This window comes from Coturnix japonica, chromosome Z (assembly GCF_054131305.1).
Source record: "Coturnix japonica strain WE chromosome Z, WE-NBRP24, whole genome shotgun sequence".
Taxonomy (NCBI): Eukaryota; Metazoa; Chordata; class Aves; order Galliformes; family Phasianidae; genus Coturnix; species Coturnix japonica.
In genome coordinates, this window is record NC_140702.1 from 59,683,580 (window position 1) to 59,709,076 (window position 25,497).

Sequence of the window (25,497 nt, forward strand, 5' to 3'; positions counted from 1 at the left end):
AGCATGGCTGTGTTGCACACCAGTTTTTCTGAAGTTTCTTGAAGGAATATCTTGAGTCCCTTTGGAATATTGCTTACAGGTTATCTTTTCTTGCAGGCGAGAAAATGAAAATTTGAATAATCTTTTGCAAAACGGAGGTGAATTGAACATTACTGCAGAAGAAAACACAAATGTGCAGGAGAAAGTTACAAATCTGTCTCAATATGAACTGAGCATTGAAGAAAGAATAGGTCTGATAGAAAAAGGTGTGGATCTGAGTACTCCTACAGAGGAGACTCACAAGTTAGACCAAATAAACATGAATATCAATAAACTGGTTAGTGAAGAGGCAGTGCCAGTTCCCACAGAAAGAGTGAAACCACAGGAAGTAGTGTCAGTAAAGGGCTTTATGAATAATATTATGAAAGAAGAAGGTGAGCACTTGGAAAATGGGAATAAGTATCCTATAAATAAAGTAAATGGACATCCTGAGGAATCAGTACAGTCTCCCAGTAAAGATGAACTAATGAGAAGCACTACAGTTGATGGTGACTCTTCCACTGAGCTGTCTGTTTCACGGAGCACTGAAGATCTGTCGCCACAGAGAAGTGGAACTGTGATGAAGTCTCACAGCATCACCAGTATGGACCCTGGTGGCCTGAAAGTCTATGACATTGTCAGTGATGGTGTATCTCCACAGCCAAACTCAGTGGTAAAATCTTCATCTGGTAGTGCAGATGGAAAGAACATAGTCAGGAGTAAATCTGCTACTCTTCTGTATGATCAGCCTCTGCAGGTTTTTCCTGGGTCATCATCATCATCTGATTTAATATCATCTACAAAAACTCCATTCAAGTTGGACTCAAATCACAATCCTGAAGGTGCTAATGTAGTGAGAGGATCAGTGACAGGTGGTCCACAGATGTTTTCTACTCCCCAGTATAATATTCAGTACAGCAGCAGTACAACAGCAAAAGACACCTTGTGGCCCCAGAAACAAAGCACTCAAGTAGAACAGAGCAGCTTACCTCCTTCACGTCTGCTGAGGTCTGAAAGCACAGAAGCACCCAGCTATGTAAAACATTCTGCCAATATGAATTTCTCCAATCACAACAATGTCCGTGCCACTGCTGCATATAGCACTCATCAGCGAATGTCTGGTAGACATATAGACATGTGGGCTGTTCCACCAAACGATAGACTGCTCCCTGGAGCAACAAGGCACACTCTTCAAAGACAGAGCAGTGTATCCTCTACTGCTTCTGTAAATGTTGGTGATGCTGGACCTTCAAGGCGGGCCCAGGTTCCTGAAGGGGATTATTTGACATACAGAGATTTGCATTCAATGGGAAGAGCTCCACCAGTAATGTCAGGGCAGCAGAGACCTCTTTCTGCCAGGACATACAGCATTGATGGTCCCAATGTACCTCGACCACAGAGTGCTCGTCCGTCAGTGAATGAAATACCAGAAAGAACTATGTCAGTTAGTGACTTTAATTACTCTCGGACTAGCCCTTCAAAGAGATCAAATCCAAGAGTTAACTCTGAGCACTCTTTGTTAGACCCTACAGGAAAAAGTAAAGTCCCTCATGACTGGAGGGAACAGGTGCTGCGACATATTGAGGCTAAAAAGCTAGAAAAGGTAAAAATAATTTTATTCTTTCTACTTTTCTGTAATCTAGGCATGGTGTAAGTTAATTACCTATTTTTTGAGCAGTTTTCAATTACCAGTTAAACTATATTTCTGTACTACTACTTCTTCTAAAACGTAAACATGTTTATGCTGAGTATCTGAAAAACTGTCTGTAAGTGAAATTTTTCCCTTTTACATCGTACTTGCCAGCTTGGTCCAATTACCTTTGAATACATTAAATGTCCTGTTGACCTTCTGGACTGCAAGTCCAGCTCTGTTAGGTCAGGTAATTGTTGTTAACATGGCATTGTCTTCATGTTACACTATCCGGTTACCTTTCTTGAGCTTTCTCTTCTGCATTTTTTCAGTATTTCTTCAGGAACAAGAAAAAAAAAATCAATAAAATGCATTTTGTAGCATAGGTCTACAGCTTGTGATGCTGAGGAGCTGAAAAGATGTATAATTAACATTTATTTGCCTCCAAGCCAGTTATCTTTTGAAGCTGGATATTTGACAGACTGTTGAATGAATATTTATAACTGAGATGAGAGCACATAAAAATCTTGTTCATTTCAGGAAATCACAGGAGATTTTGATATAACTAGAGATGATGAACGGGATTCTTTTTGTACCTTAGTGCCTTATCAAAAATTTGAGCTGATATGGAGATGTGAACAGTTTTGCATCTTCAAAGGAATTGAGTAGAGACTGGAAGAATGTAATATGCTGTGCTGCCCAGGAGAGCCACTGTAAAATCGCATCACTAAGTATTGGCCAGGATATCATCAGGTTGATTCTGCTTCCTGGGAAGGGAAGTGAATTTGGTTTTGTTTAATTTGCATAATTCCTAATTATAAAAAAAGATCAGCACCACAGCTGTTCTTGTGATCCATTTTGAGTCGCATAGAACAAGATATTTTATGCAAAGTATTATGCTGAGGTGTGGTGGAGCCTTTGTCCTACAAGGCTGTCACAGACCTCACAGTGTTCCAGTCCTAATCAAAGGTGCATATTCTAGTCTTATTCCCCTGGATGCATCTATCTAATCTTAAACCAAACAATGGAAAAGGAAAAAAAATGTGCAGTGTTTGAGCGTAGAGGGAAACTTTGTTGTGCTGCTAAAGCTATTTGGTTTTACTTCACTCTTGCACTATGTTCCACATGTTAGGAATGGTGTTTAACACGTGGTTGAAAACTATCCAGGTATCACAAGCACTAAATAGTCACCTTTACTGAAAGCAGACTGATTGACTTAATACCCTTTATATCTGCTCATATTTTTTCTTCCATGCTCTTGATGTAAGCCTTCATTACTGTTTCTTACTAGAAGGATATGGACTGGTTGCTCCTGGGTTCTTAGCTGTACACCTATCTAACATATATTAGTAGTGTGCCTTTTGTGTGCATGCTTCTTTTATTCTGGCCTTAATGCATTTTGAAGATTTTACTTAGCACTCTAAGACTTATGAGTTTAAAGGTGAATACTCATATAATTGTCTACTTTATATTTTCTGGGATAGGATTGACTTCTAAAAAAAATAATGAAAATTAAACTATGAGAAACGCAGATACGATCCTGTGTGGCAGCTGGCAAATATGATAATGTAGAAATTGTAGAAATTTACTGGATATTTCTTTGTTCTTTTAAAATAACGGTATCAGGTGTGTTTAAACTTAAAATGCATTTCTAATATGGGAGCTTAATCTACAGAACAGACTTATGAAGTGTTTTGAAGACTAGAAAAAAATATCAGTATTTGAGGAAGAGAGTACTTGATTTAAAGAGCAAACATGTATTGGAAATTGCTGTGACAAAATTCTTTTAAAGCGTAAGACAGCACTGATAAATCAAGTATGCAGATTTAAGCGCTATGATGAATCTTTAATTAATATCCTTGTGCCTGTATCTGTACACAACAATATGGGTTAATAGTCTTAATTTGCTTTGACTCTTTTGGGTCTGCTATTGAATTGATTGCTTTTTAAATTTTTATCCAGTATTTACTAGGAAAAAGTACGTGAATTATGTGTGGGGGTTTTGACTTGTGGAGGGTTTTTGTTGTGGAGATGGTGTTCAGGTTTTTGTGTCTTGCTCTTTTGTTTTGGGCTGTTTTGTTTTTTGGTGAGGTTTTTTTTTATCGGTGGTGGTGATTGGAGGGGAGCAGTGCTGGGTGAGGCTCCTGGGGTACCTGTTTGCTTGGTCTATGAAATTTAGTAGCAGTGGTGAGGTAGAGGAAGGATTATTGGGCAAAATTGAGAAAGTCCAAAAATTGTTACATTTATTCCATCTTTTCACCTCATTCAGTCTAAAAAATACTTTGAAGAATTTAGTTTGCATAAGGAGAAGTAGAGGAACGTTTTAAGTCCTGCCAAAATGATTAATAGCAGGTTCCAGCCAAGTAAATATAATCTATAATTCCTTTGACAAGATTTAAGGGATCTTAAATCTGAAGCTAAAATTATCCACCTGGCTGAAAGAAAGTGAATATAGTTCATCAGACCACTTGTAAACAGTTCTTTTGTATATATTCTGGAGAAATAATTTGCTTATCTAATGCAAAGCTCATTGTATTGTGAGATGGAGATCTCTTTAAATGTCAAGCTGCTCCCTAGTGGTTACGTGCAGTAAGATGTAGGAAAGTGTGCAGTGAGTTTTGCCTCCTCACCCTCATTACTAAAGCTTTTAAATTCAGTGTACAGGTGAGCTTTTAAAATGGTAACATATTTTGTCATACTTCCTTTTTCGAGGGAGACTTGTTGGTTTTACTGGCAAGTAATAGTAACTTCCTAGTTTTGTTGAAAGGTTTCATTTAGGAATTTAAACTCAGATACTTTCTTTTTATAATATTAGAATCACACACATTTTATTGTGTGTTAGAGGAATTTCCCACCTGTAAATTACAATAGTAAATATCTGTAAGAGTTATCTTCAAATACTTGAGTATCTATTTAGTATAGCAAGACTTGTAAAAAATAAGTCATAAAAGTAGATGCTTACTTTCCTGTTCAGAAACTAAAATATAGGTGGCTTTACTATGAAAGTTCTCAGTGCATGGCACCTTCTTAAGAGAAATAAAGAATTCCAAGTGATACAGGCTTGCAGTTTTAATCAGTTTGGATTTTTTTCCCCCCCCACTATTCTATTATGGAAAAATATTTTAATTAGTATTGCCTCACCGTTATTTCCAAGTTGAGCTTGTATAATACAACAGGGAAAATTACTTCAGTAGGTCTGTGCACAAATAAAAGTGCCTAAATTTAAGGCATATTCTGAAACTGACAAATTAACGGACTGCTGCATACTTAGCTGCATCCAGTACCCATTAGTTTTACATTTTGATTTCAGATTTGTTTCTGTGTTTTGAGCAGATGTCTGAACAGTCAATGGCTTGAAACATTGTTGTATGGAGTTCAGTAATCAATGCATCACACTTTGAAAAACAAAACAAAAAACGAAAGTACATTTTAAAAAAAAACAGCAAAGTCTTGACTCTGCCAATATTTTGGCAGAGCTGTTTAAGTTGGGGTATGAATAACGCTCCCTCAGTAATTCTCTAATAGTATTTTATCACCTAGCAAAGATGCATTTTTTGCAGTGCTAGTGATACCTTTTCCTTCCTTTGTGACTGTAAGAGGATAGTTTCGAAATGTTCAGGTTCCTCTTCATTAGGATAAAAGATCTGATATCTCATTAGAATTCCGTAAGATTTCAAACAAAGGGTTTTTGTCTTGCATGCTTTTGTCAAGACTTTATAGCATTACTTTCAAGCATTTCAAGTATTCCCAAATCACTTTGAGAATACTTTTTTCCAATCAAATTTAACAATTAAAAATTAGATAACCAAGGTGAGAAATGAAAAATGAAGAGATCTCTACCTGCAGCTGGATTCTGATTCTAAGAAATGAATCTACAAATAATAACAAAAATGAAATGAAAAAAAGAAGGCGGATGTTTAGACGTACAGGTTACCAACTAAGGCTACTCTAAGATAAGCATACGTCTTGTTCACTGTAGGTACTTTAATTTTGTTATTTCCTAATCTATATCAAAATTTCATGGATTATGATGAGTAAAAGCACTTCTAGCTGCCTGAATCTGAGCTGATTCCATTAGTCTGTTTATTGACTATGCATTCTGATTTATAAACAGAATGCTTAAAAATACATATATAGCCATTTTTTTTTTCTTGATATAATGTAGCTTCCAATTTGTGTTCCTCAGCCACTCTTGAGTAACAAGTTCCTAGTAAACTTTAAGAGAAAAAGGGACATATAATATATGTTGGTTAGTGTCTATTTAGTTTAGTGTACCTGAAATGCTATTTCTTAAATTAGAGGGCTTTTTGGTGACATCTGCATCCTTACCTTTAAGGAAATGTCTTCTCTGGAGAGTTTCTAAAGAAATGTGCAACCTGCATCATGCTCATGATGAAAAGCAAAGTTATAGGGATACCGCTCTCTCTCCAAATACCCCAGATTTTCTCATCCTGGCTAGGAAATAGAATGCTTCCTAAGCTAATTGCTGGGAATCTCTTTTTGTGTTGAGCTACAACTTTTTTTACAGCTTTTGTTTTTGATGTTTTGTATCATATCTCTTACTATTACCTTTTTTTTTTTTTTTTTCCCAACAAGGCAGAGATTTTTCATGAGGTTTATAATTATGTCATTTGTCAGGTAGGATATGAGGGGGTTTCCATCTGCACAGATTTTTAATTCTGTTTTGTTCTTTGCAACTACAAAAGTCTGTGGTGGCAAAATAGTATGGTCCGCTGCTTTCTTTCTGTCACCCTGGACAGTATTAGCTGTGGTCAGGTCTGCGAAGTAATATAGCTCAGAACCAAACCACTTTTCTGTTCTTGAGCTTTGTTACATAGTTGTTTACCTGCAGCGGCATGGAAATGGTTTCTTTTGTTTGTTTGTTTTTTAATGAGGTTCCAACACTTTAAAATCTCTGTATCCATGTGAGTCATTGTTTGTACTGTACCAGTAATAAGGGGGAAAATAAGACGAAATAGTAGCAACTGGTAATGAAATGATTTTTCACAGGTGTTTGTCTGGACTGCCAGCTGTTCCTCCCACAATGTACTTGACATGTTGCAAATTTATTGAAAATGTGGGAATTTTGACAAGCTGTGAACCTACATTGTTTCCCAAACACATGAACATTTGAATGACTTTATTTACATGTAAATCTGCATGTAAACTGCTGATTGCATGCTGATTTACAGTAAATAATGGTAAAAATAGGAGACACTGAGTTGTGTTTTGTATATCACAGTAGCACTGTTCTTGCATGGTTTTTATCTTGCATGACAATGGAATATGTCTATATTAGTCTATGTATAACATGTCTTGTGGTTTATGCATGCTGCACTAATCTCTGTGTTAAATCTGTCCCCTCTTTATTCAGAGCATGCTGTCTAGGTCCTTTAATTCCAATTATGCTGCTGTTAGCAGCTTTCACTATGGCAGCTCTAGGGATCTGCATGGCAGCCAGGGTAGTGTTGCCTTGAGTGTTGCAGACGGAAGAGGTTCTGGTGTGCACGTTGTTCGAGTGAGTACCTACAGGAGACTTGCAAAATACAGAGGGGTAAAGAATGAACTGTGAGAACTGTCTTTTAAATTGATAGCTGTCTTTCTATAGATGGACAATGCTTTCAATTAATAGAATAAAACTTGTGCTAGATCATTTTTTAATAGGTGTTTAATACTTTGCCATTACTTCATATGCTTTAACCTTAATGTCAGGTTTTTCAGATTAATGCTGTGGAGTAGAATTTTCTAATTGGCTTTTATATACAATTGAACAAAAATAAAGATGTCTGGTTTTGTTGTATGTATTTTGAACAAGCACTTGTAATTCTGAATTCAGCCAAAATTGAAAACGGTAGAAAAAAATCTTATTACGCTGCTTTTTCTTCCAAACAAATTCTGCTGCTGTAAAATGTATTGCTGGGTACTTTAGAATTTCAAGGAAATAAGTTTATATTTTCTTAAGAAACTTAAGTGAGAGGAAAGAACTCCTTAGTCTGAATATCGTAGGTGGATATTCCAGAAAACTGTTTATCATGTGAATCCTTGCATGAGTAACCTTCAGCGTTAGTTAACTTCTCTTAACAATGTGTTAGAGATCAAAGACACCTGTGCAGATGCTAATTTTTGTAAATATCCAGCAATGTATTCTAAGTGTGGTGTCTTTACCAGTAGGATTTATATATTCTGTATAAAAAAAAACAAAGTTAAAGAATTATAAAACCCTTAAAAAAAAAACACTTTAAAATCTTATGAGTGATTTTTACTTGCTTGAATAATAAAAGGATATTCTTCTTTACCCCCACATTCTGTTTAAAGCATCCCCAGGCTTCAGCTTCAGGAGACCAATGTCAAGATGAAGTATTCATTTCAGGAAAGCAGAATTACTCATCTGCTACGCTTAGTCTCAAAGATGTCCCTCCAGACAGCATGAAGAAAATAGCTGTGCAGGTAATTACCTTCATGATATTATGGATGGGATATACTTACTGTCTGTGGAAGCATATGCTGAGATAGTAGATGGAACTGGGGCTTTAAAACGTTAAAAAAAAAAACAAAAACAAAAAACAAAAAAACAAAAAAAACACCAAAATTTGCTGAAAAAGTAGCTACATGTTGAAATTGGGATACTGCATATGATTTCAGGAAGGCAGATTGAAACTCATTATGCAGTTAAAGAACTTAACTTGAAATCTGTTGTAATTACATTGCAGTGGTTAGCTAGAATTCATACTACACGTTCTGCATTTATATGTAAAGACCATCTATGCACGTAAGACTTACTACAGCGAAAATAAATGTGTGTATGTAACTTACCAAACAGTGACAGATTTCTAACTTCATTGATTTCCACTGGGTTTCTACAGACACTGAGTAATGAGAATTTCCATAGTTCTTGATGTATGTTGCCTAAAACTCTACCTCTGACAAAACACAAGAAGAGTTTTCCTATGATGTTTCAGATTTTCTTAAGAAGCAGTAGAAAATCTTGTAAATTGAATATTGTCTCTTCTCTAGATTAACTGAGATATGCACACCCATTTCTCAGAATTACTTTGAAATCTCAGTAACTTTGGGGCTTCATTAAGAAACATTGTTAAGCATCATCCTTAGTGAAATAGTTTGAATGTATTGAAGCTTTTTACAGTTGAATGCTTTACTGCCATCATTATCTCTATCTCAAGAAAATAAATATCATTAATATTGTTTTGATATTTAAATCTTGAGCCTGTAAGTGAACTTCAGGTTTTTGGTTACAGTGTTCATATTACTTTTGTCTGCTAGCTGTGTAGGGTTTTTACTTTGTATATAATTTACTGAGAATTGCTGTGAATATTTTGTGCAAGAAAGATGCAAACTACAGTAAAATCAACTAAGTTTCACTATGGTCACTTACACTACCAAAAAAACAAAAAACAAAAAACACACAAAAAAAAAAACACACAAAAAAAAGGTTGATATTCCTCAGTGAAAAAGTGTCTGCCCTGTTCTAGTAGACATAAAAAGACAGAGTTGTTCTCATTGGGTCAGAACTGATTGGTCTTGTGAAAAGTCAGTGTGATTGTACACGATCCAGGAGAGTAATTTTAGTAATGTTCCTAAAATTAAAAACAACCAAACATTGAGAAATACTGAAATAAGAAAGAATGGAGGATTAGTCTGAATAAAGTCTATGGCATTAACAATATTCATATTTTATTCAGATACCTTTGACAAACGGACAGATGTGCCAGCCTCAAAGACCTCAGGCAAACTATAGCCAAGTCCATCATCTCCCTCCTCAGTCATCAGTAGGAAGACATCCATCTAGAGAACAGTTAATTGATTACTTGATGTTGAAAGTTGCCCACCAACCTACCTATACCCAGTCCCAGTGTTCTCCTCGACAAAGCCATGAACTGGTAAAGCAAGAGGTAAGGGTATAGTGTCATATAGACTGACATCCGCCTGTTATAAAGAGAAATATGGTAGATTTTTTTAACAGATAGTTCCAAAAAGTTATATTTGCATTTTTTTACTGAGGTAGAAATTTATTTTTTTACTATATTTATTCATCACTGACTCATTATTTATGAGTAACTGAAAAATTCAAGATCATGGTGCAACTTAGAGTAACTTGCTTCTATTCATTGCTCTCCAAAATGATTTTAAAAGTTGCAGATGTGGGGATGAGCAGCCCTAAATCACAACGGGATAAGAATGCGATAACATCTGACACATACCTGATAATTATTAGTTTTATTTATGGTATAAATCCTTACGAGTAAGGAATTCTTGCATCATTTAACAGCTCCTTCATTGTGAGCAACTTTCTTTCTGTTCTCGGACACTAAATTTTTCCTCTGTATTGTTTTATTATTGGTGGAAAAATTCAGAGAACTTTCATTCTGTGGTAGAATAAACACACAAACCTTTTGTGTAAAACTGTCTTCTAATCAGCTCTTCTGTGGAGAGAAAGGAGATACAGTGATAGCTATGTAGGATTTAGAATGAAAGCAGAAGCTAGGTTTGATTTTAAAATTCAGCTAGAAGTAGCAAGGAATAGGAAGCACAGATTTTTGCAGGTGGGCATGTGTTTGCTGGGAACATGACATTAATTTACATAGTGTCTAAATATCTTTGAATTTAGAGGCTACGTGGACTACTATGATTATAATAGCAGTGATGTTAGAGTAAAACTTAAGTACAAAGATATCTTGGCTTGAATTAATGAGATACTGCATTCACTTAGATTATGATAAATGCTTTTTGAACTTTTTTCCTTTCAAAAGCTTTTGTTTATCCAAATTCCTTAGTAATAAATTAATTGCAGTAGCTTTGAATGCACAATTTGAGCCAGTTTTTCTAACTTTGGTTGTAACTGCTTAGATTCGAGTGAGAATTGACAAGGATCCAGAACTTGGATTTAGTATATCAGGAGGAGTTGGTGGTAGAGGAAATCCATTCAGACCTGAAGATGATGTGAGTATTTTAAAGGAATGTACCTTAAAATCGTTCTGATTAGAAAATGTTTTCTTATATATGAAAAATACGTAAGCACCAAGGGCAAACCACTAAATTCTTAGTTGGAGAAAAGTGAAGAAAAATTATGTAAAATGGAGGCAGTAGCCATATGATAACATGGGGGGTGATCTTCACTGATGGTTTCTAAGGTTGTACCAGATATCAGTTCACAGATTTGTGATAGTGAATTACAGAGTTTACAGTTAGGAAGCCTCTTAAAAGAGAACGTGATTTAGCCTACAGCATTATTTCTGTGGTTGATAATTCATTTTGACATATACATCTGCCAAATTAGACAAAGGCTTGAGTTACACGTCAGGCAAATCAGAATTCGCCCTTCAGTAATCCTGTAAAGGCAATTGCTCTGGATTTAAAAATGGACTGGAAAAATAAGGCAGCCATTAAATAATACTGCATTGCCTTCTATGTAAGATGGAAATTTGAAATGTTTGTAATTACATCTGTGCACCCTTAATTTTATGAAACAAATTGTCAAAAATGTTTTCCACCTCTGTTTTTGAAGGGTATATTTGTAACCAGAGTACAGCCTGAAGGACCAGCATCTAAGTTGTTGCAACCTGGGGATAAAATAATTCAGGTACTGTAGTCATATAATTAATTACCCTGTGTAACGTGTTAGCTCATTTTTAATTTGCTCCTTTTCTAAAAGCAGTATGTTGCATTTCTGTGTAGATCACTAGTATCTCTCTGGAACCATTTCAGCATTCTGGGATGGTGCTTTCCATTTTTTCCTACCTTACATTAGGATAAGTGAAATGAAGCAATTACAATTTGAGTCATTTTTTGGAATTCTGAATATTTTTTGTAAGTTTAATTTTCATAATTTTAAAGGCAAAAAACGAATCCAAAAATTGTCATTCAATGTAGAATGTGAGCAAGTTAATTAAACTTTGTCATTCATTTATACAATACTCTGAATAATGAATCGTATGATGGCCATCAGTTACTCCTCATGCTCATTTTCTGTTGCTGTCCCCACTCTACAGCACTGCATACTGTGTCTTTGAGGCCTTCACTGGTCTTTGCTGCCTCTCCCCCAGCTGCAGCCTTTTTTTTTTTCTTCAGCAAGTCCATACTTTTTGGACCAGTTTTCTATTAGATTTGCTTGAAATTATCTAATGAACTTACAAGTTATTTTTGGAGGGGTCAAGGAAATGATTGAATGGATTTTTGAATGGATTTTATAACCTTATTGTTCAGAAAGAGGCTAACAGGATATTTAAAGCACCCTTTAAGTTGCAGAGCCAATCTCTTGGTAAAACTTATTCTCCACGTTACTGGTACCAGGGTATTTATAGATTCAGCTCTGCTACTTTTCAGCTTTCTCAAAGACAAACAGAAACTTTGTGTCTTGATTAAACTACCATCTTGCATGAACAGTTTACTTAAACTGCTATATATTATAACAGTTTAATTATATATTATAATACATATATCAAGTGAAATATTCTATGTGACCACTGCCTAAATAACTGCATGGAAGTCTTATGATACCATTGCATATTAGGATAGGACACACCATACAGATGATGACATGGAATTATTATTGCTGCTTTTGCTCTCTCAACATTTTAGATTACAAACTGCCTTTGTAACCCTAGGCAGATTTACAACTTACTGCCTTAATAACAAAGGGTCTAGCTGGTAGCAGCAGTAAGTGGGTAATAGGATGAGTGTGCACAGCTCCAAAATGGAACAGCTTTTTAGCACAACTGGCCTTAACTGTCACCTCTGATAACATTTGGATTCGACCTCTGTCACCATAAGAAGGACCAGCCCCTCTGGGAGAAAGGTGGGAGGCAGAGCTGGAAGCAGCGGACAGACCAGGCTGTCACTCTGCAAGACCCAGACTGAGTATGAATTTGTAGCAGTGCATCCTGAAAAGCTGAATGCTCGTTTCTGTAGGCTGCTTAGGGCTGCCCATGTTTGCCAGGCCCATTTTAGGAATGAGAGAGGTGCTTGATCATAGGAAAATTGAAGCTGGGATGACCCTGGGAGGCTTCAATTCCGGCCTTCTGTTGAAAGAGAGCTGGCACAGAGGTCTGATTTATCCAATCAGGTCCTGGAATATGTACACAGGTAAAGACTGTATAACTTCATAGAACAATCTGGCCCACTGCTATACTGTGCTCATGGGACAAAGAAAGTTCATTGCATATAGTCTGAGGGGAGAAAGGGAGTGAGGTCCTAAAAGGGCTCCAGTGCTATCAATGCTTTTTGTTAGAGGTTTAAATACTTCTTAATTTATCAGTCACAAATGCCATTTCTAGTATGTAAACTGAGAAGTATCATTTGAACTGCCTTTGCTTTTCTTTAGCATGGCTGTATTCAGGCTGAAGAATTAAATGTCTTACAAGCTCAGATTTCTTTTTGGTTGTTTGCAAATATTTTCAGTACTCTTGGGACAAAATTCTTTTGCGGCTAACAGGATCCATGAATTCCTTTTAGCAAGTACCTGTATGTTCTGCTGACATTAATCATGTAATGAGTGGATCAGCAGCATGTTATTGCCTACATTCATGTAGGATTTTGTTAGTTTAAACCTAGTTTAAGCTTAAATGACCTAACATGAAATATCAGACTGCCATTTTCAATTCTAAAAATTTCTTTTTAGGCTAATGGATACAGCTTCATAAATATTGATCATGGACAAGCAGTATCTTTGCTAAAGACTTTTCAGAACACAGTGGAACTCATCATTGTGAGAGAAATTTCTTCATAAATTCTGTGGATAATGGGGATAAAGCCAACAGGATTCATTGAAGGACTTTTGGGAAACTGAATATTTTGCCTATTTTTATACATGAAAGGAACTTGAAAAGAATTATGATCAATATTTGTACAGGAAATGAAAAACTGAACTTGTGGTTAAAGGGGAAAAAACCACTGTACAGAACATACAGGAAATCATTTTGGAAATGCATATGGTGAATAAACTTGTTTTTAAGCATTATAGCAATCTAAGGATCACTCCTCCAAGAACAAACCTGTGTTATTGTTTTGTACAGATGGTAGGTTTATTTTTGGATAATTCATACACATTACTAAACTTTGTGCGAGGCTTTAATCAGCCTAGGTTGTAGCCAATGGACAGATGGCAGGGCTATCTGTCCTGTAGCTGTTTATTGCCTTTATTTTTATTCACCAGATATTAATGTGTTATGCTGAAACCACTCCTATAGATGTGGAAAGGGGATATTAAATGTTGGCTTTGATATGTGCACACTGTATAGTTGAATGGGTAGATGGAAGGTGGTGCCGGTCGGACAGTACAAAGGTCAGGTGAATCAACTATCTGCTATCTAAATCTGGAATCAACAGAGAAGAAAAGGCTTTTAGTTCTGGAGTGTACGTCTACCAATAGAAGATGCAATAAAAGATTATGGTGTTTTTTAGGAAGACTGTAATTACAAATCTGTGATACTCTACGGGATTTGTTCCTAATGTAGTCACTGATTACTCATTTGCCACGTGATTCATGTTAAGTTGGGTTTTCTTCAATACATACTTTTTTTCAGCTGCACTGTGGAAATGTGCCCAGAGATTTTTTCTTTGCGATGGAGATCTCCAATTCTGTGGAAATGGTGGTACCTTTGTCTTTATAAAATAAAGTACTCCGTTTTAACCTTTCAGTTTTTTAAAATGAAACCGAAATGGCCAGTTTTTAAGATTGTTGCCTGTAATATATATTTAAACACACTCAAAACAGATGATGCAGGAAGGGTTATGAAAGTCATCTTGATTTTGTTTGGCCTTTGCATTGCCTTGTTAATCAAAAAGGAGACCATACGCATGGAGAGCTAGGTAACCAAAGCAAGTTTGTGAACCTTTGAACAGTGATGGAGAATTGCTGTGATGAGATGGTGTATGGGAAATGGGTAATCATCATTGGTGTCGGGTCAGCTGTGGGAGCACAGGTGAGAGTGATTTACCTGTGCTCCTGGAAGGGGTGGAGCTTGACTCCACCTCCTCTAGACCTCATTTAAGGGCTGACCACCACTAAGGCAGCATCTTTTGGAGATCGCTCCTCGGTGGAGATTGCCTCAGCATTTCCCAGCAGACTGAAGGCTTCCATACGGGTGAGTTTTCCCTGTAAATAACCTTTCGGGTATTTACTACCATCTTTACGTTATTGTCACCGTACAGATGGAGAGCAAAGGGAGGGTATACTTACAACCAGCCAGTTTGTAATGATGTTTCTTAAAGGGCTGTTCCTACAGGTAACATTAAATGTGAACTAGACACTTCAGAGTCATTAAAGGGTTTCTAACTTTATTAATGTAATAGTGATTTACCACAGGCTGCCTTTGTTCCTTATTACTGTGTAAAATATTCAATTATGCTTGTATTAATTTTGTTTACCAGAAACATTAACTTTATTTTTCTCTTTCTCCTTTGTAATTCAATAAAGACTGTGCAATCTGCAGTGTTAATTAATACACGGTTGTTATGGACCAGGGAAAAGTGCCATAGAAGACCAGTAACTGTTTTTAATCAAGGCTAATGATTAGCCTGTCATTGGAGCAATATTCAGTTATTGCAGTTCATTTTTACTTACATACAAGTTGATTGTTTGAAACAAGTAGAAATTGCTTTCTTTTCAACCCATGTGTACAAAAATAAATGCATTTAATAAAGCTAGCAACGACACCAGCCTCCTTTAGTTCTGGGGAAATCAACTGTGAGAGAGGAATTATACATAGCTGGCAGTAATAAACAGGCAGTACTTTTAAAGTAAGTGAACTTCAATATTATTGCACTTCTTTCAGAGATGTTAACTGTTCCTTATTGTACTGTGTATAGTTCTAATAATGTTAATTGAAACCCTTTAACAACTCCTTGTATATTTTAATTCTTTTTAGTTTATTTTCAGTGATATTTACATAGGAAATTTTTTTTTTGTTTTGTTTTTATATATTAGCAGAAATGTGCTGTATTTTGATAAAAATTCACTTATTTTCTGTGTTCACTTATTTTCTGTGTGCTCTTAATCTTCAAAGAAAAGAAAGAAACGTAGTTTATCATCATGGCAGTCTTCATTGTTCCCCTTCTGAGATTCGTTTGGTAGTTTAGTTTCCATTTTTTTAATTGAAAAAGCAAAATGTTCACATCACACGTTCATTAATTTCAGTCATTTTATTTTGATCACACACTGCCTTTTAAAGGGAAAAAAAAAAAACCAACAGACAGACACATTCTGAATTGGTCTTCTATGTAACCTGTATCTTTGGGAAGGGAAAGGTCCAAAAGGCAGAACTGATTCTTTACTGATCTTGGGCCACCTCCATATACATTTTTACAGTACATTTAATTATATCACTGAGGAATTATACTGTGTTGTATTTTACTTTAATGTTAAGAGGAGTTTTAAATTGTATTGTGTTACTTAATTTTCAGATTGACTTATCAAGAGACAAAACTGCTTGGCTATGATAGAATCGTAGAAACAGAGTTTTATGGGAGAGGTTTAGTACCTTTCGTGGGAACATTTGGCCAAAGTTTGTCTACAGTAAATTAGCAAATTAACCATCAAATAAAACGTGGATGTACTGACTTTACTCAGTAAACCTTGGAGTTTTCAGTGGGTTGAAATGTGTTTGTTCCTTCTGGTGTCTGTGTGTAACCTCAAGCTCTTGTCAAGATAGATGACTTTGCGGAAGGTGGGAGAAAGGCTTCTCTGAGCTGCTCTCATTGGGGATCAGCAGGAGGAGAGACAGTGCTGGCATTTCTCTAAAACTACATTTTGAACAGAAAAGGCGTCTGTCAGCAGTGTAGCTTACTCAGAATGGCGGTGAGTTGATGCAAACTCTGTTATTTCTTTCTGTTCTTACTTAGTTCATTAAAGAATCAGTTCAACTGATGTAATGAAAAGATGAAGTCCCCCACATATTTATTGTGTAAATATTTCTAGTTTCTTTTTCGGACTGGAGTTTTTAAGAAGTGTGTATATACTTGGCGGCATTCTATGAACGCAAACATAGCAATAAGCAACACCTTACCTAACAACACAAAATCAAAACCTTTGTGATTTGGGACTTTTTTTTTGCTTAGGAATATTCCCGTGTCAACAGCGCTGAAATGTTTTTATTGATCAGCATTTATTCAACATTCCAAATTTTTGTATATAATTAGACTGTTCCTGAGGTAACACATGGAGAATAGATAATAAACTAATGCTCTTGAAAGCTCTGTGTAATGGACTTATTTAACTTCTAGGAAATTCTCCATGGCACAGTTATATAGTTCTGCAGCTTTTATAGGCATTAATCCCCTGTCAGTATCCGTTAATAAAGACTTATTTGTGTTTTCAGCTCCATTCATCTCAGCTCAACAAGGGTCTGCTTGAATTGGTTTCATTGTAAGACTGAGTTATTAAGTATTAAAAAAGAAAGAAAAAAAACCAAAAAACACAAAGCCAGTGAGAAAGCAAAACATTAACAAACCCTCTCACTTCTGAATTGCCAAGCTTTATAATGAAATCAATTAGCAACTCTTGTTCTAAAGAGATGAGTACTCTATTTATGTCTAGTATGAATGAAGTTATTGAAATAGCAAAGAAGACGGACTAAGTGCAGGCTTAAATAGGGTAACTTGGGCCTGGCCTAGTAAGGTGTACAAAGGCTATTGGGAAGAGAAAGGCACAAGCATTGTAGGAGAGGCAAATGTGGGTTTGCATCCAGTCTTCTTGGAAACCGTGATGGTGTAAAAGCACACATTAAATCATCTTTACTTTCAGTTTACAGCTGGCACAACAATCTGACTTACATCTTGTCCTTTCCTGCGTCCTCTGTGCAGAAAAGAGACCCTCACTGTAAGGGGTAATCATGATTTGTCTAATTTAGATAGCTTATGCTGTCGTTATTTTTTTATAAAGAAGAGCTTATAAGCCCACTGTTTTTAATTTACATTCTTATTCATCCTCAACAAGTAAGTGGTAAAATATATGATTTAATCTTCTGTGACATGGTTCCATCTGAGTCTTACAGTTTTGAAGATTTGTGACTATAGAAAAATAACAACTGTTGGCTGGGAAAGGAAGCTTGTGTAATGATGAGTTAAGAAAAAAAACAAAAACTGGAGGCTGATAAAAATGAATTTAATATCACATTCCACACCACATCACCAGCTCATCTTTGCCACCCATATTCCCCATTCAGTAACTGGGACTTTCAGGTTACACTGCTGACAGCTCTGCAACAAGTTGTTGAAGCACAATACTGGTCCCCCTGTCCTCCTCACCGCCTGTGGGAGATACCAGTGGGAGTCTTGAGGAGGACGGCTCATTGGCCTCATGCTGCCCTCTGAGATGAGGAGCCCTCATTCACACCTGCATGAACTGCTAGATCTGCTGGCTGTGTTCTTGGCCCCACTCACAGAGTAGCAGCTTCAAGGTGGGTGCTTCCCCCTCTGAAAGCAGGGCAGCTGCAATACAGACCTCAGGCAACCTAAGTCAGGTGCAGCTGCCAGTGCTCAATAAATCTTCCGCAGGCCAAAAACTGCGGCAGCAGATCCTCAAGTTAGTCTGAGGGTTTGCAGTTGACATGCTCTTTAATATCTTCATCAATAATATCAGCAGTGACACTGAGTGCACTCCTAGCTAGTTTGTGGATGGCATCAAGCTCTGTGGAACAACTCAAGGGATGGGATGCCATCCAGAGAGAAATAAACATGCTCTGGATGTGAACCTAGGACTCATGAGGTCCAACAAAGCCAAGTGCAAGGTCTTGCACCTGGGTCATGGCAAACTCCACTATCAGTACAAGCCGGGAGGTGGGAGGAAGGAGCACAGTTCTGCCAAAAAGGAGTTGGGAGTATTGGTGGATGGTAAACTGGACTTGAGCCGGCACTGTGCTCTCATAGCACAAAAAGAAAAAAAAGAAAAAAGGAGTGGGTGAGGGGGTGAGAAGCTTTCTAATGAGTTATGGATGGGTTATAAATACGCAGTGGCAAAACACGTGATGTGTGCCCAGGCTCCTAAAATCGTAACAGCTTAGCATGTGTGATTGATCATTGTCTGCAACAGCTTTCGCTCACAACAGAATAATCAGCAACTGGTTTTGAGTACGGAGAAGGTATTTCTGCTGAGAAAGCTTCTGCCAGAAGCACTGCGACCGAAAACTATGGCTCCTAAACTGAAAGTGTCAGGATTTCCAACCGATCTTGAAACAAATGTTAGCAGATGGTCAGCTGACGTACTATTATGGACTGGCAAAGAATTAATAATGTAAAACGTTCTCCTTTAATAATTACATCAGGAAGTGAGCAGAGGGGTTGGTCTTGACAAACACAAAGACCAGAAAACATTCTGCAAGGCTTCCAAACAGAGGAAAAATACTTCTTGCTAAACTTAATACTGCTGGTGATTGTCCAAAGATAATACAAAAATGATCCAAATTACCAAGCCAATAAGTATGATGATGGCAATTAGTAATAGTAATCATAATAAAAATACATTCCTAGCAATTTTAGTTCGGTAGGAATGCACCAAATTGGTATGTGGAATTTTATATGTTATAGCGGATTTTCTAAAAACCCTCTTGAGGAAAACATGTTTCTGTAACTCAACGTTGGCTGGAAAACTAATACTAGACTAATAAGTGACCTAAGAAATGCTAGCCCGAAACTGGATGCAGTTTGTTCTCAAACCTTTCACCTGCTTGTGCTCGTTTTTGGTGTGTGAAGGTTGGAGATGTTTTTTCCATGATAGAGATACAAAGCAGGTGCAGAAATGTCACAGCTGTTTCAGGTTTCCAATGCTGTTTTGTATAGATGACTGCCAGGCAGAGGGAGGATGTTTGAAAAGGTTTCAGCTGCTAAAATCGATCATGCTGAGTTGTCCATTACTGCCACTATGTGTGCAATTACAAGAGTTATAGATCAAGTTTCATCTGAAGATGATGTTGAGAAATATGCCAGAAAAAACCTTCCCATGATATTGCTGGGCAGGGATATGAAGTTATTGTCATCTGTTGTAGAATGTCTTCTCAAATGCATTTTTATTTCATCTTTGAGATTGCAGATCGAGTAGATTATGATTCCTTAGAATCAAGGGTTTGTTTTCTGTAAAATCTATCCTGTAAATGGTAGGTTTGTTTCCTGTGTTCTGTATCCCCCATTGGTGCAAGTCCTTGGAATACTGGTTGTGTGATGATATAAACGATGTGATGTTAACGTTTACAGAAACAAACCTAAGCAGCAAAGGCAATGAAAATGTGCTGGTTCTTAGTGTCATTCTGGTATTCCTTGTGAATTTATTTATTTATATATCCTTATTTGGATCTCTTGAAATATATAAGTTAAATACAACAATTCACTATCTTTAAAAAAAACAACACAAAGGCAATGAAAATACAGCCTGCATGCTTTAATGAGAAACAGGGTGCATCCTTGGCTGGATGGTGGTATTTTAAATATCTGTACCATTCACTCAAGCATTTATTGATGTCTCAGTAACAGGTCAGAAGTTCCTTAAATTCAAGCTGTGTTATACAATGGTTATTTTAATCTTTAAACATTATTTTCCCCTGGAGACTGTTGGCTTTTTTTCTTGAGTTTTGCACATAATTGCAGTTCTATGGAAGGCAGACTAAGAAGCAGAAAAATAATGTATTGTCAACAATATTTATGTCTGCTGATGTGTAAATTGCCTACACTAAAACACCCGCACTCAGCCACAAAATGCCCACTGAAAGGAGTATCGGTTACACAGCCACCCTATGGCTACCTGTGCAGTTCTTCCCTAAACAATGTGCCTCTGAGTCATTTCTTTGTTCAGCTGAGCACTGTAGTAAGTCAAATGAGTAACAGTAGTTATAATGTCACACAAAACTGGTAACTCAGAAAAACACAATGATAAGTAGTGTTTTCTGCTTGCAAATGCAGAATATTATTTAATGTGGTTTACTGAGCAATTCCAAACATTCTTTGCTACAACATTAACTAAGCAACTGAGAGCTTGCCTTGCCTTGCAGAAAGGCAGCGTGTAATAAATCACATCATGGTGGAGGTCAAGCACTGAGCAGAAAGAAAAAAAAACAACAAAAAAACACACAAAAGAAATTGTTCATGTTTGCCCTGCAATTTCAATTAGCAGCACCCATCTTGCTTTTGAATCACACTGCTTTATATCCTATCCAGTCTGTATCTGAGTAAAGAGTAATACAATCATAGAATGGCCTGGGTTGAAAAGGACCACAATGATCATCCAGTTTCAACCCCCCATTATGTGCAGGGTCACCAACCACCAGATCAGGCTGCCCAGAGCCACATCCAGCCTGGCCTTGAATGCCTGCAGGGATGGGGTATCCACAGCCTCCTTGGGCAACCTCTTCCAGTGCATCACTAGGCCATGTGTGAAAAACTTCCTCCTAATATCCAACCTAAACCTCCACTGTCCCAGTTTAAAACCATTCCTCCTTGTCCTGTCACTATCAACCCATGCAAACAGCCGTTTCCTCTCCTGTTTTATACACTCCCTTCAAGTACTGGAAGGCCACAATTAGGTCTCCCCAGAGTCTTCTCTTTTCCAAGCTAAACAAGCCTGGTTCCCTCAGCCTTTCCTCAGAGGAGAGGTGCTCCAGCCCTCTGATCATCTCAGTGGCCCTCCTATGGACCCACTCCAAGAGTCCCGCATATTTCTTGTACTGGGGTCCCCAGGCCTGGATGCAGTACTGCGGGTGGGGCCTCACAAGAGCTGAGTAGAGGGGGACAATCACCTCCCTCTTCCTGCTGGCCACCCCTTTTTTAACACAGATCAGAACACAGCCAACATGAAAGAATACCAACCAGGCTGAACAGAGAGCTTCTTCTGGAATCCACATACCCATCAGTCTAATGTTGATGCCAGGAAAGGTCATGAAGTGCATCATCTTGAGTGCCATGGCGCTCATAGGACACTCAGCTGACTGTTCTCAGTCAGCATGAAATCTCTACTTCAGTAGATCTGAGGACTGGGCATCCTTAGTGGTGGACTTGGTATCGTGCCAAGTGATGGCTGGACTTGATGATGTTAAGAGTCATTTGTCACATTAAAAGATTCTCAGCAGTCTATCTCAGCCAATAAATTCTCATACTTGAGTCTTCCTGACTCTCTTTTCCCTCCCAGTGTGGGGAGTTAGCAGACAGACGTGGTGTCTAGCTCCCTGACAAGGTTAAACCTCAGACAGCTGACCAGCTATGAATTTAATATTTACCTGGGAGAAGAATTAAAAACATGACTGCCTTATAATTTCTAGGCCCCATTTGAGTAATTAACATGAAACACTTGTACACTGATTCCCTTCCTGCATTTCTACACACATTAGTTGGTACACTATACCTTTTTTCTTTTTTAATTATAAGAGAGAGTGACTATTACATATTCTTAAGCCTCAAACCATTTGGCTAAAGTAAATTCATTGTTTGCTTCTGACATTTTAATGACAGCTTTGTGACAGAACAAAGGCTTCCAGCTTTGTGGTTTTTTCCTTCATATTCTTCTGAAGTCCAAATTCATTTTTTTTTCCCATTTTTTTTCCCCAAACTAATACCAAATATAAATGGTGTTTTCCTTCTGTTTTGTTTTGGGGGCAGAGAACAGTAGTTCAGATTTTTGTATTTATTATTAAAGGCGTTACCTCAGGGAGGACGTCCCAGTCAGTTCTGACATCACGGAAGTCTTCTCTTAGTACATTTTAAAGCTTGGTTGTTTGTTTTTGTTCTGTACCTTCTACTAAGACATGCAAAGAGAAACAACGTGACTGTTCACAGCAGTAGTGCTTTCTCTCTTTCTGCTAGCCATCTCAATGGCTGTTTGTCAGAACATGAGAAATCTTCATGTAACATCTCTACAGATACAACAATCATAATAGAGTTTAGCTTTGCCTAAAATATAATGAAAGGCCTTGAATTCTCCAGTTAAACATACCGTCACAGTCAGCATAGGATTACAGAATGCCTGAAAGAAAAGATTTAATTTGGATATTGAAGCTTTTAGAATCTGGATTTCATTTAAAAGGAAGAGTATGTGCCACAAGTTAGCAACACAACACAGGTTTCTCATTCCAGGAAGATTTATTTATTGCTGTGATGACCATGATGTGTATCTGCATCTTCTTGTGCATCCCTGCTTATCACTGCTAAGCAAGCCTTTTATATTCTAACACACACATTCAGTACATTTTCACTATTAATCCACTGGTTAGGAAGCAACTTCTGTAACAAGCCTTCATAATCATCAGAGAGCCTATCTTATGCCTAGGTACAAAACACCCCTGTTTATTCAGACCTTCTCGCACCCTTTCAGAGCCTCGTTATCAGACATTTGATGAGGCCAAGCTGACCTTTCCATCTCCCACAAGTATGAGTGCACGATTATTTTCAAATAAGTCCTACCTGAAACATACTCATTTTAAAGACATTTCAAGCAGTTGTCCAAGATTTATTTAAAATTCTGTAACATATTTCTCCTACTTTACTGTCAAGTGAAGTACATGAGCAAATACAGAAGCAGCAACAAGAGTCAGAGACACGCTGGTTCCAGCTGACCTACTTGATCAGGGAAGTATCACAAATTTGAGATCTATTTTCAGCACACACAGCTTCAAGACTGCACCAATCAGTTTAGGTTTGATGCCTGGAAGGTCTAAAAGAGTCCAAACATTCACACCTATAACCTCACCCTTTTAGTGCTAGGATACACTGTATTTATCTCCCAATTCAGACTGCGGCTAGATTTGCGAATACAGACTGCCCAAAACAGAGTACGCAGTCCCATTTTCTCCAATTTAATGTTCATTGGGAACCAGGACAAGGGGAAATGGCCTCAAGTTGCACCAGGGTAAGTTTAGGTCGGATATCAGGACTAACTTCTTTACAGAACGGGTCGTTAAGCACTGGAATAGGCTGCCCAGGGAGGTGGTTGAGTCACCATCCCTGGCTGTGTTTAAAACCGTTTGGATGTGGTGCTTCCTGTTTCAGCTCTGGTAAGTATCTGCTCCAACATGGGTGCTCCCCGGCGAAAGGCTGCTGCCAGAAACACTGAGGAGGCCAAGACAAGGGTCCCGATCTCACAGAAACGGGAGGCAGCAACCAAGAAGACTGCAGAGACCCAGACTGACATCCTGCACATGCCTTATAGGAAGGCTGCTGCCAAAATGTCTGAGGAAACTCAGACTGAGCCCCCAACCCAAGATGCTGGTGTGCAGGTCTCTGGCTGTACTGAGTGCCAGAGCCTGGCCCTTGCAGGGCTGGGTGAGGGAGGCAGTGATTGTGTTCACTGTGACCAGGTGAACTACTTGCTCAGCCTCGTAGTTGACCTGAAGGAGGAAGTGGAGAGGCTGAGGACTATAAAAGAGTGTGAGAGGGAGATTGACTGGTGGTGTCAGTCCCTCTCTGCTTCAAGTTCTCAGCACATAGTCGAGGCTCCTAATGGAGCATGTCAGCCCCTGCCACCTCACAAACAGGTGGTAAAGGGTAACCAGCCAGCTGGCAACACTGCAGCCGGCCCCCTGTCCTCTCTTCCCCCCAGCAGTAACTTGAGAAGGGAGGAGGAGTGGAAGCGGGTACCTGCTCGACGGAAGGGGCATCCTCCATCACGACCATCCCCGGCTCCCCAGGTGCCTCTGCGAAACCGGTTTGAGGCCCTGGAACTTGAGGGGGGGACTAGTGAGAGTATGGAAACAAGTGCACCCATGAGGTTGCCACAGGTGAAGCAGTCACCCCGAAGCCTCAAGACTACTTCTACACGTAAGGACAGAAGGGTGATTGTTGTAGGTGACTCCCTTCTGCAAGGAACAGAAGGCCCTATATGCCGGCCTGACCCTACCCGCAGAGAAGTGTGCTGCCTTCCTGGGGCACGGGTCAGGGACATTTCAAAGAAAATTTCTAGATTGATTCATCCTTCAGACTACTACCCACTTTTAATAATTCAGGCTGGCAGTGAGGAAGTTGACAAGCAAAGCCTGAGGTCCATCAAGAAAGACTTCAGGGGAATGGGGCGAATACTTGAAGGAGCTGGGGTGCAGGTGATCTTTTCTTCTATGCCCGTGGTGTCAGGAAAAGATACAGGGAGGATCCAAAAAACCCATCTCTTAAACAGATGGCTTAAGAGCTGGTGCAAACACAAGAATTTCGGCTATTTTGACCATGGGGCAATCTACACTGCACCTGGAATGATGGCTGCTGATGCAAGCAGCCTGTCCCTGAGGGGTAAGAGGGTATTAGCTGAAGAATTAGCGGGACTCATTGATAGGTCTTTAAACTAGGAACGAAGGGGGAAGGGGGCAAAATAAGGGCTACTGGGGTTGAACGGTACATTCGAGGGATTGTACCAAACTCTGTGGGCAAAGATTGCAGAGTGCAAAAGGAGGGAGTAGGGCAGGGGGATGCTGGGGATGCCGCTGTTCTAGTGGATCCTGGATCGCTTATGAAGGTGGTGAGACGGACAGCCCGGCTGAAGTGCCTTTATACTAATGCACGGAGCCTGAGTAACAAGCAGGAGGAACTGGAAACTGTGATGCACTCTGAAAATTATGACATTGTTGCTATCACAGAAACATGGTGGGATGACTCCCATAATTGGGATACTGCCATCGATGGCTATAGGCTCTTTAGGAGAGATAGGCGAGGTAGGAAGGGTGGGGGAGTCGCCCTTTATGTCAGAGATTGGATAAACTGTGAGGAGCTCCCCATGAGAAACAGTCAAGAACAGGTTGAGAGCCTGTGGGTTAGGATTAGAGATGGGACTAATAAAGGTCAGCTGGTATTAGGGGTATACTACAGGCCACCTGATCAAGGGGAGGCTGCTGATGAGGCTTTCTTGCTCCAGATGCGTGAGGCGTCTGGCTCAC

The 25,497-nt window shown here is 38.4% G+C and overlaps 1 protein-coding gene across 8 annotated transcripts in view; it reads left to right on the plus strand.

Annotated features, from left to right (window-relative positions):
• ERBIN (erbb2 interacting protein) overlaps positions 1–16,854 on the plus strand; it is a 100,870-nt gene extending 84,016 nt beyond the window's left edge. For 5 of the 8 annotated variants that reach the window (XM_085528321.1, XM_085528322.1, XM_015848554.3 and 2 more), the window contains exons 22-28: positions 97–1,621; positions 7,023–7,166; positions 7,964–8,095; positions 9,349–9,558; positions 10,514–10,606; positions 11,172–11,246; positions 13,284–16,854. In XM_085528321.1, the coding sequence (XP_085384447.1) occupies positions 97–1,621; positions 7,023–7,166; positions 7,964–8,095; positions 9,349–9,558; positions 10,514–10,606; positions 11,172–11,246; positions 13,284–13,391 (2,287 nt within the window). In that variant the 3' untranslated portion in view covers positions 13,392–16,854. The remainder of the gene's footprint in view (positions 1–96; positions 1,622–7,022; positions 7,167–7,963; positions 8,096–9,348; positions 9,559–10,513; positions 10,607–11,171; positions 11,247–13,283) is intronic. The other 3 variants (XM_015848558.3, XM_085528324.1, XM_085528323.1) reach the window with 1 other exon arrangement.
• Positions 16,855–25,497: the final 8,643 nt, after the last annotated feature.